Below are 11,063 nucleotides of genomic sequence, written 5' to 3'. Positions count from 1 at the left end.
TGGGTCTGCTGGGCGGACCGGGACGTGCCCCAGCGCCTGCTAACGCGGGCCTTCGCTGGGGTCTACTGGGGGACTGGGATGCGTCCCAGTGCCTGCTGACGCAGGCCTTTGCTGGGGTGTACTGGGCGGACTGGGGCGTGCCCCAGCACCTGCTAACATGGGCCTTCGCTGGGGTCTACTGGGCGGACTGGGATGTGCCTCAGCGCCTGCTAACACGGGCCTTCACTGGCATGTACTGGAGGGACTGGGATCTGCCCTACTGCCTGCTAATGCGGGCCTTTGCTGGGGTGTACTGGGTGTACTGGGACTTGCCCCAGCACCTGCTGACACCCGCGAGCCTCTTTAAAACGGGCTGCAGGCGTTAGGCTCTAACTGCCAGCAGGCAAATGATCCAGTAACAATTCTCCATCCTATGCAGCAGGTTTCAAGTTCTCCTATTAAATAGTCCCCAAATCCACAGGCTTGGCAGAAAATACTGCCACTACTTATGAGCTTAACTGACATAGGAAAAAAAAAAGATATTTTTAAAGTTACTACTCTGGGTGAAACGTGGTTCTTAGCAAGGCAGAATGATGAGAATCAAAGGTCTGAAAAACACTGTACGTACCTGCGTGGCTTCTATGTTGATAACCTTGTAAGATAACTCCTCTGGTCTAGTCAATGCAGCGTGTCTTGATAAAAAACATGAAAAGAGTGCTTAATCTCATGAAGACATACAAGTAAATTATAAAAATCAGATTCTATGAGGCTCCTGCAGGCACAAAGTTTGGACAACGTTGCTATTCCTACTAGGCAAATTAAGGCATTGAGCCCAGTTTGGAGACTCTTCCCTGTCTTGGATTTTTTTATGCTAAGTGTAGAACAGCAGGAATATCTCTCTAGGTGAGATTAAAAGCAGGTAAAATCATTCTGCAGAAATCACAAAACAAAAAGTCTTGTTACCCTTGTACTCCCTGCCAGGAGGGGGCTACAGTGTTCAAGCCTCTCAGGCTCATCACCTCCATCAGTTATATTCTTGCCTCTGAAATACGTAGATGCATTTGGGGGAGAGGAGAACTGAAAGGGCTGAAGGGATGTCTCTGTTCCATGGGACAGAACTAAGCACAGATTGTCACCTGCTGCTGACTGCCACTGTCACGTGGAGGGAATGCAAGGCTGTGCATCACGGGACACGCCAGTAAGGGAAATGGCTGTTCTTGCTGACAGCTGTAATAAAAAGGTCAAGCCAGGGAAACTGCTCCTCTTTTGTTCCTGTGGGGACCATCTGGACCAGAATAACAAAATGCTAAAACCCCTGCTATTCTGTCCCTAAAGCTGTTAAGGGCCAGCTTTTGTCTCCAGGGCTGTCCACATGGCACTACAGCACAAACCCCAACCAAGAAGGATTTTAGCATACTCTTCCTCCTCGTCGGTTGTGAACAAATTCAGTCGAAATCCTGTCTCACTGCCCCCGGGTTCCTTGATCTCCAGACCTCCCAGCAGCCTGGCCAAAAAGTTCAGTTCTTCTTTAGCAAGAGGATTAGGGACTATATTCTCCTGCAGAAAACAGCAATGGGTTCATTGGTCAGGTTACCAGGGAGATGAGGACTGCAATAATTTTTGTGTTTTCTGATTTTACATAAATGTTCTTCAGAGTGATATAAATACATTTCTGTGTTGTTAATGGTACAGATTGTGCAGATAACTAGTAATTATCAGCTATATATTTAAAATGGTTGCTTGAATTTATAGACCCGGGACAAGATAATTTTCCAGCTAAATTGAACAGCTGAGAAATCTGTAAAACCAGCTTTCTGTTTTCTGGAGAGATTAAAATAGGAAGCAAGTACACCATTGCATAAGCCTGCATGTAAGATTCTTTAGGAAAACGTGCCCTTCCCCTAGCTCAAAAGGGACTGTGGAGGATTGGATGGGACTCCGAGAAGGCAACAGAACAGGTTCCCCTGAAGTTATTCCATAACTGCAGACTAAAAAGATGGTTATTGTTTCCCTGAGAAAGGAAATGAACAAAGAGGAAGATAGTGCAACTGTATAGTAAATGTTCTGGAGATGACAGATGTGGGTGTTTCATTCGGTGACCCCATCTATTAAGAGACAAGGGAAGCAGAATGTAAAATCTGGTGGATGTGGTGAAACTGCTCAAAGGAAATGCTCCCACCACATGTGACCGGCTGCAGGACTCACTGACACAGACTAGCTAGCCAGTTAACCAGTGACAGGAACAGAACAACACTGACCTTTGCATGGGATGCCAAGTTTTTGGATGATCCTGACATGTGTGTCTCTACTGGCCGACTAACACTGTACCTAGAGGGAAAAACACATGAGGAAGAGCAACCTGTTACTTGTATGAGATACAGGAACTGGAGGAAGCAGCACAGTATCTCCGATTTTAGGATATTTTTCTGAAGACTCTAAATAACTGAAATGAGAAGTTACAGTTCAGTTTTATGGAGTATCAAGGCACTAAAATGTGTGAGTGACAAAGCTGTAAGAACACTGCTCTCTCTTACTCTTTGAATGGAAAAATTACATTAAGACAAACATAGAGAAAAGAAAGGATTTCTTGAATACAGTTAAAATTAAATTACATTTCATATAATATGCAGTACCAGATGAGAACACTCTTTACTCAGCTCTACTGCAGACATAAATCAAACTTTTGCTCTTTTCCACAGCTCCTTATACACATCTGTCCACATGCGTTCTGTTTCAGGACATCGCTTTGTAAAAAAGTCAAGCTGTTGATGGTGAAAGGCAAAAATACATAAGGCTGAAGATGTGCTTCTGAACAAATCCATAACCATCACCATTTACTTAATGTTTCTATGTAGGACAAAAACTACTTACATATTTGTTCCAAGTTTGAGGACTCTGTCTCCATAAAGATCAAAAGATCCTTCCCTTTGTGGAGTAACGTAATTTCCATCAGTGGTGAACTCAGTCCTTTTAACTTCATCTCCATTGTGATTAAATATCCTTAAAAGCAAGTTATTATTGAAACATGTTTAGTACTTTTATTACTGATTTTCAGTACTGACTTCCTCTTCTTACTGCACAAGAAAAAGGGGAATAAAACCCTATTCTGTATGTTGGTGAATGCCTATTTTATAGGATAAATTACTAATAGCTAATTTACTGGAACAGAGAATGCCTGACACATCTTAGTATTTGATTGCTGGGTGACTTATTCCCAGATCCTGCCCTTTAAATAGTACTTACTGGAGGTTCAGCAATCCATGCAACATGAATGACAGTCTAAGCTCAATTCCTATCAGACCTCTGGGACTGACTTCCTCTGTGAGCAGTCATACATGCAAGGCACTACAAACAGTATAAACAGCAGTTCAGAACTCACCTGATGAGTCCTGGAACTTCAGTACCCCAAGGAACGGGGCCTGATATTGGCAGCACAAAGCGACCATTAGAGTTTTGCACTTTATCCTTCAGAAAGATAGAGACCTGTAAAAGAATATTCCACCTTTGAGAAAATCAATTACTTATCTTCTGATCCGAATTCTTTGAAGTCTGACCTTGCAGCCTTCCTGCCTAGACTGGGGTAGGTTTCCTAGAGATTTTGGTGTATATGTAGAGACTATGATACAGGCCAAAGCCAGCAATGTACAATTATGGTCCACAGGATGGGCATGCTAATCTAAAATTAAAAAAAAAAAATTATAAAAATATGCACTGTTAATGCACTTGAGTATGATCAATTTATTTAGAGAATATCAGGCCCCATGACTTCGAGCTCAGGTTCCAAGTTTCATATCAAGTTTCTTCTAAAAGAAAACACATATTTATCAACTAGCAAATCTGTACTAGTAGAGATTCCTTTTTTCATATAATTTTAGAATTATTATTGTAGTAGATGTGCTCAATTTGTGAAATACAAGCACATCATGATGACTGAAAAGCATAAGTAACAAACCCAAACCTACACTGTAATTATAACATACCTTCATATTCTAGCCACAAACTCCCTTTCATTCTTACTGACTAGTTGTATTGGGCTCTTACCCTTATGTGCATGTCCTGAAAAAAAATAAGGAGTGTTTGCCTGATGAGCTGAAATTCACCAGCAGAAAGACAGCTGTACGTCTGGAAAAGAAAAACCGTCATTTAAGGCTTTGCAAGCGTACCATATCCAACCCAGGTAAAGGTGGAAACAAGTGTATCACAATACTGGTGGCCAAAAATGGTACGTGTGGTAGGGGAAGCAGAAGTTATATAAGGAGGGGCTGCTGGTCATTAGCAGTAACTATTATCTGTGACTAAGAGTCTGATTTAACTTCTGCTGAAGTCAGTGGAGACTTTGATCAGGCTGAATAAGCAATGTATTGATTTAAACTGAGGCAATAGAAAAAATAACACTTGACTCATAGACATCTCCCTCTCCAGAAGCCCTTTAGAAACATTTAATGACTTCCCAGAACTTTTAACATTTTATGAAACCAGTTCCCTTTCACTGGGAGACTCATATTCTTTGCCCAAAGAATTACAGCAGTTACATGAGCAAAAGTTGCTAACTGGGACACCAATTTGTTTCTCTCAGGTTAAAAAGAGGGGAAGGTCATTTGGATGGTTCTCTGAGGTTGAGAACATATCAACCTCCACACTTGATATGGCACTTACTGATGTAGTATTTAGTCTCTAAGATTAGCTTGGGGAAAAAAAATTAAAAAATCTCAAACCACAGTGTGTCCCACCATTTTTCTAAGGATTCTTACTTCAATCAGCTGTCGGAAAGTTTCATCCACCTGGTTCAGAATGCCAGGGGAATCGCGTATGAAATCCTTGATCGCATCCAGGTGATTGAATGTGACCAGCAGAATGTCTTTGGGCCGAGGGCACAGCAGCACTTGGTATTTGAAAGCCATGGTCATAAGGTCATATAGCTGCAAAGCAACATGGGGAAATTTTGGTTCCATCACAGCAGAGAGCGCGACACTGCTTAGGTAACTTCACATTGATGTGGAAAGGGATTTAGACACTTAGGCTAGCACCTGCCTGTGGTAAGAAGAACCATTTTAGCTTTGTTTCCTAAGAAAATAAGACCTCTGCAGTCACATCATCAGCCCTCCTGTTGGTGTCTCCAACTGCCTTTAAAACTACTGCAAATTTCAACAACACTGACACCTGAGTAGAGGTCTCAGGTAATCCAGTTCCTACTTTTTTTTTTTAAATTGTCTGCTGGATATACTGTTTGCAGGCAAAAATTCTAACACCTGCAACTGCAAAACAGTGAGTGTCAATACAGAAATATATATATTTATACACACCCACATATATATATTTTAATATATATAAAAATATCCGATAAAGAATGCTTACTGAACCTCTTAAAATCAAACATGTAGTTATTAAAGCAGAAATACATAGTTCTGAGGTATCTGATACTACCATGGATTTCCCCAAAGCTTCCTTGGCCAAGAACCATTTTTACAAAGCAAGCAAGCAAGCAGAAAGAGGTCTGTTACAAAATGCTTCAAAAATACAGTGACGTAAAGTCATGTACTAATTATCACAATCAGAAACTTTTGAACGGTAGCACAGAAGTACAGCATAGTCAGGACTGGGCAGGTGGTCTTTTTTACCTTGTCCATGCTTGCCTGGTTCAGTCTCATGATTGAAGCATGAGCTAGCCGGTCATACACTGTTCGCAGAGCTTTCTTGGAATAGAGTTCCTGTGGTTTAAACAGCTCTTCCATAAATTTTTTATTGAACATGGTTGTGATGATGTCATTCATAACTGCAAAGACAAAGAGTCTCTGTTTTTTGCTTCAGAAACAGCACATTCATCTGATTCCTTCCACACTGAGAACTTGGACACTGACAGCTGTGAGGATTGACATGAATGCCTGCCTACCTGTGAAAACTAGATACATAGCCACAAAAGAAAAAAGGAGGAGGAACACCGCTTCTTAATGTCAACATTTTTCTCAGTCCCACGTTGGTCTAAGTGAGCAGCACGATTCCTGCTGACTGTCCCCAGGGGCAGAAATGCTACTTGAGCTGTAGACATCAAACCCTGTTTTCCAGTGGGAATACCACTGGTTTTGTTGCCTTGTTTTTACAGCTACAGCTAGCACTTTTCACTTTTTAAATAATTTTGTTTATAGGCTACTCTGACATGTATTATCTATAAAAGCTACAGTTCTGCTTCCTAAAAAGACTGTTTTGCATCACTCTAGATTTTTGCAAACTATAGCTAGCTGACTCTGCCTGTTCTCTCTTTAGCTTTTGACACAATTAGTCTACTTTTCCTTCTGAACAGAAGCTCCTGAATGATTCAAGGCTCCTTGAAGTAATCGTTTCAAACGGATTAACACTGACAAGTATTTAAGGGAGCATTTGTAACACTGGGGTCCATGTCAGGCCATTCAGGGCTCTTACACAGCAACATCTGCAGATACTAGGGCAGTTCAAAAGCGCAGAACTCTAAACTTCCTAACACGTGCTTCATTTTTTTAATGTGTAAATTTAGACATGGAATTGTTATGCAATTTATTCAAGAGCATGTAGAGGTCAGGAGTGCTGAGTGTAAGGGCTAGAGGTCAGGAGTGCTGAGTGTAAGGGCTATGTTGTGGTTATTGAGCTTTTAAGGCAAAGAAGATAGAAAACATTTTGCAGTGATTCAAGCAGATGCAGCATCTTAGCTTTTGTGCTGGATCTGATACTTTTATTATATACCTGATACATTCTACAGAGTTATCATTAATAAGCATTTATTTCTCTATCAAAAAAATGTTAAATAAAAATTTCAGTTCACACAAGATTACTGTACAAGCATGAATTTTCCTAAGCAGATGACTGTTACTGAAGCTCATAATGCCAGCTGATTCTTATGGATTAGAAAAACCTCAGAAGAAGTAATAAAAATAAAAAAATTTGAACATATACATAGTGGTAGTGATTAGCTATTTGAAATACAGCTATAATTATTCATTGGTGGGTTGGACACCTGGCTTTTCACAACTGTTGTACTGAAGCTACACAAACAACCAAAAGAGAGTTAATGTCCCAGTCAGTTCATCTTTTCTTAGATGATTGGGGAACATGGCTAGGTACGCTGTAGGTGCTGAGAACCTGGACACGGATTGCTGTGTTCATGAAGGCAAGTGCCTTCTGATGTGAGTCTCTCTCCTTGCTTAAACCTGATGTGTACAGGTTTTCTCCTACACTGGTGTATGCCACCAGTGACAAGCGCATTTCAGCACCCATTGCACTGTACCTAACAGGGCTCACTACTTCCTGTTTTAAGTACCCAAACAAGACAGACAGATCTCAGCTCAGTTTCTGAGCAGCATGCATTACAAACACACCTAATTACAAATGGGGAAAAAAAATCCCTCCTCATCCTCCCTTCTTTTCAAATAAACTGTCCATAAAACAATCCCTACTTGCAGTCTGAGGCAAAAATCCTCACTTTTTTTCAGTGGGGAAAATAAAATATATTACTATTAGTATATATTTCATTTTGCAAGTAATCAATTATGACAAAAATAATAACTTTTGCCTTATACTGCTATCAAGAAAAATATTTTTAAGTTGTTTGTGTATGTTGTCCGCGCAAAGGCTTCTCCTCCATCTTTGCAGAATCACTAATAACGACAACTGTCAGGAGACAGACAATGTCCCAGTACGCTGACTGTGGCTGGTAGATATTCACAGTGGAATCGGAAGATCTGTGTTAACCACACACCCAGCCTTACATAAAACATCTTCTGAAATTAAAAACTCTTGTATTGGCTATAAAAAGAACCGACAAAGACATTAAAAAAACACAGTAAAGGGCAAATCTCACACGGTATGTTTGATAATGACACAGCAAAGAGATCTTAGAGCACAGGTAGTCCCTAGGGAGATATTTACACCATTCTAACAGTGGAAAATAACAAAGAAAGGAGTGTTAGCTCAGGGAATATGGCACGCCAAGCAACATAGCATCAAAGCAATTTAGCAGAAAGGGTTTTCAACTGGGATGGGGAGAGGGAAACCAAGTATAGGCAATGCGATGGACAGAAGAGAAGCTGAGGATTTACGGTGGTTTTCGCCTATGTGTGCCATGTCACTGGTGACAGACACGTTCCAACATCTAGTGTGCTGTCACATAACATGGCGTGGATGCATGACATGAGACTGGAGTCTTTACACCTGGATTATGCTCGTGCTTCTTAGAAGACATTCGAGGCAGCAGAGGGAATGTTATGAGTTCAAAACAGTCACACATTCTACTTGCAATAGGTTTACAGTTCTTAACAAGGTCAAAGACAGGCGAAGCCACCTCATCATGGCTTCATCAGCAATAGTCTTGGCTGGTTACTCTATGCAACCTTTCAGAGATCACCCCAAGAGCAGTGCTCATGGGCAAACTTTTTTCTCTCACAAGAGAAGCTGATTGCTCAACATGGGATCTGCATCTGTGCCACTACCAACTAAATATGATAAAGTTGGCTTTCGTACAACTCATTTTGGATGTGATAAAAGAGGAATATGGAATCTTTTAGACTTCTGAGATGTTGAATGCTGGAAAAAAGCATTCTTGGAAACAGCATGTAATGGTAGCAAAAAAAAAGCTGGGGCAAACTCCAGGATATCAGTATTTACCTTCAGTAAATATTCCAAGCCTACAAATGATGCTTATTTTGAAAAACATGAATCATAACCCTAATCTCTCTTAAAAAGGGGTGCTCAGAAAGACACTGAAAGTTCTACTCATGTTCACCTAGCAAAAAAACTGAGATAGTTTAAGAGATTTATTTCCTCATCCAGCTCCTTACCACACCGCTTTGCTGGAGGCTACCATTTCAAGGCAGAGTCCAGAAGGAAACGCGCACACACACCTCAGCTGCTCCACTGCAAAACCTGATGTCTCAGGTCGAACTCACCTTCTGGGGTAATTTCAGTCAAGATGAGCTTGGCTGAAGTGTGAGCACCTGCTCCTTTGTGATCGCTCTGCAAGGGTGGTGACCACTAGCAGAGATGGATAAGCAGCTAGGATGGAAATGCCTGAAATCTTTCCTGGAGTTCACCTGTCAAAACCCTAAGCAATGAATTAAAAAAAAACTTAGAAAAATGCAGTATACATAATATTCCTGCACTTAAGCAGAAAAATAACCTTCATAATGCTCACACAATTATATGCTTGCATTAATATGATGCTAGAAAAATACAAATATAATTTTGGCCAGAAAGACTGCTACGATAAAAAGTTTTGATCTATTTATAGTCTTGGTTAAATTAGCAAGTTATTTTTGAAGCCATATAATTTTGAGATATTGTCTATTTTTTCTAAGATCTATAGTGAAAGTGCATTTTAATGAACAGGTGAGTGTTATTATTCATCTTTGACACTATGACTAGAAGGCTGCAGGAACAGGATACGCTGTGTTAACGTACGATGAGCCTCATGTGTGCATGTAGTGGTGTTTGTCTACTGCATGCAGCTAGAAGATTACAGTACCTCGTTTCCTGTCCACATCTGTCCATTCATCTACACGAAGCATATAAAACAAAAACATCAGTTCAAGAAGTAAGAACAGGAGTTGGCAAGGAGAATGAAAGAAATAAACTAAAAAAAAAAAAAAAAAAAATCTAACTAATGGACTTTGGTTTTTCCCATCAGCATTCAGTGCTTAACAAGAATGAACTCTTCTGTTACTTGACATCTTTCACTTTCAATGAGCACACAAAGATGAAATCTTGCCCTGCCCTTGGATAAAATCTTGTTGCTTCAATGGAGATAAAATTTAACCCTTGATTGAATCCTAGCATGTTTTGCATTGAGCTTGGAAAGTTTTCAGCTGTTTTTTGCACTTAGAAGTGAATAATATTTGAGTGAACAGTTTTAAGCATTAACAAACACCTCAGTGTGGACAAAACCACATCTCAGTAAAATTAACGCCTGATTTTTTGGAAGATAAAACACATATGTGGATAAACTAGTACAGATCTAATTCTCCTGCTGAGATATTCCACCAAGTATGGCTAATTTAGTTTAAGCTCTAAGCTTAGACCTATATGAATAGTAGTAACATTTTGTCCGCTCATTCTCTGAAGACATACATGAATAATTAAAAATCACACTGCTGTAGTGAAACCTTTGCTATGGTTTAGCACTTCTTCCTATTGGATAGGCAGGAGAAGGAAAAAAATGTAACAACCTCTTCAATACTGAGTTAACACTGAGTTGATTCTTTATTAGAAAATACTAAAGCTTCTTGAAGCACATTCCCCATCCCATGACAGGAAGCTGGAAGAATTTTTAAAAGCAAAGAAGTTTTAATTGATAGGTGGTAAACAAAGAGGTACTCAGCTGTAAGCTGGAATTTTTGTGCACACCTGTGAACACACAGGGCTCTACTTCTACAATAATTTTGGCAAAATGCTAGACTGACAGATTTTTATAAAAGTCGGACAAGGGTTTCAGAAGCCATATTTACATTATTTGAAGTTTTTCTTAATTGCGCATGCTTCTTCTGCATAGGCTTTACAAAATTATTCCTGGAAACTACTTCTGATTGCAAAGCAATCTGGTCTTCCTGAAACAGCTCAGGACCTGGACCGAGATGCCCAAATCCTGAGTTATTTTGATTCCAAAAGTATATTTCTGAAGCTCTAACCTCTGAAACAAGTGCAGAAACACTGAAATATATTTCAATGTCTACCTTAGCTGTATGCATTTCACAAATGAGCTTCAGCAATACCTCCGGGCAGTTATGACCACAGAAACTTCATGAGAGCCGATTTACTCAACCGGCCTTACTTCAAATCAAGAGAAGAGAATCACACACAATCAATTACCACGACAGCGCGGTTCTGCGGTGGCGAGGAAACCACCTGCCCAAGACTCCTTTCGCTGACGGAGACGGTGATGCCCCGTTACTTTTCGAGCACCCTTCCAGTAACCGTACAGCCAGTATATTCCCATTTATTCCCCTATTACCTACCGGGAGCCCGCGGCGGGTCGGCCAGCGGCCCATCCCCTCGCCGGGAGCGGGCGGGCGGGCGGAGAGCCCTGCCCGGGGCACCGGCACCCGCGGCAAGGCCGCCCCCGTCGT

General features: G+C 40.8%; 1 protein-coding gene across 1 annotated transcript in view; it reads right to left on the bottom strand.

Moving 5' to 3' along the window:
- The window catches only part of OSCP1 (organic solute carrier partner 1), an 11,874-nt gene that overhangs the window by 560 nt on the left and 251 nt on the right, over positions 1-11,063 (bottom strand). The window contains exons 2-10 of the mRNA XM_010576304.1: positions 9,467-9,496; positions 5,598-5,752; positions 4,731-4,898; positions 4,021-4,101; positions 3,359-3,462; positions 2,851-2,979; positions 2,238-2,307; positions 1,397-1,536; positions 608-671 (exon numbers count right to left, since the gene is read on the bottom strand). Of these exons, the coding sequence (XP_010574606.1) occupies positions 608-671; positions 1,397-1,536; positions 2,238-2,307; positions 2,851-2,979; positions 3,359-3,462; positions 4,021-4,101; positions 4,731-4,898; positions 5,598-5,752; positions 9,467-9,496 (941 nt within the window). The remainder of the gene's footprint in view (positions 1-607; positions 672-1,396; positions 1,537-2,237; positions 2,308-2,850; positions 2,980-3,358; positions 3,463-4,020; positions 4,102-4,730; positions 4,899-5,597; positions 5,753-9,466; positions 9,497-11,063) is intronic.

The sequence above is a fragment of the Haliaeetus leucocephalus genome, unplaced genomic scaffold (genome assembly GCF_000737465.1).
Source record: "Haliaeetus leucocephalus isolate CR32 unplaced genomic scaffold, Haliaeetus_leucocephalus-4.0 Scaffold517, whole genome shotgun sequence".
Lineage (NCBI taxonomy): Eukaryota > Metazoa > Chordata > Aves > Accipitriformes > Accipitridae > Haliaeetus > Haliaeetus leucocephalus.
Note: the sequence above shows the minus strand (reverse complement) of the source record. Positions and strands in the feature narration are given on the sequence as shown.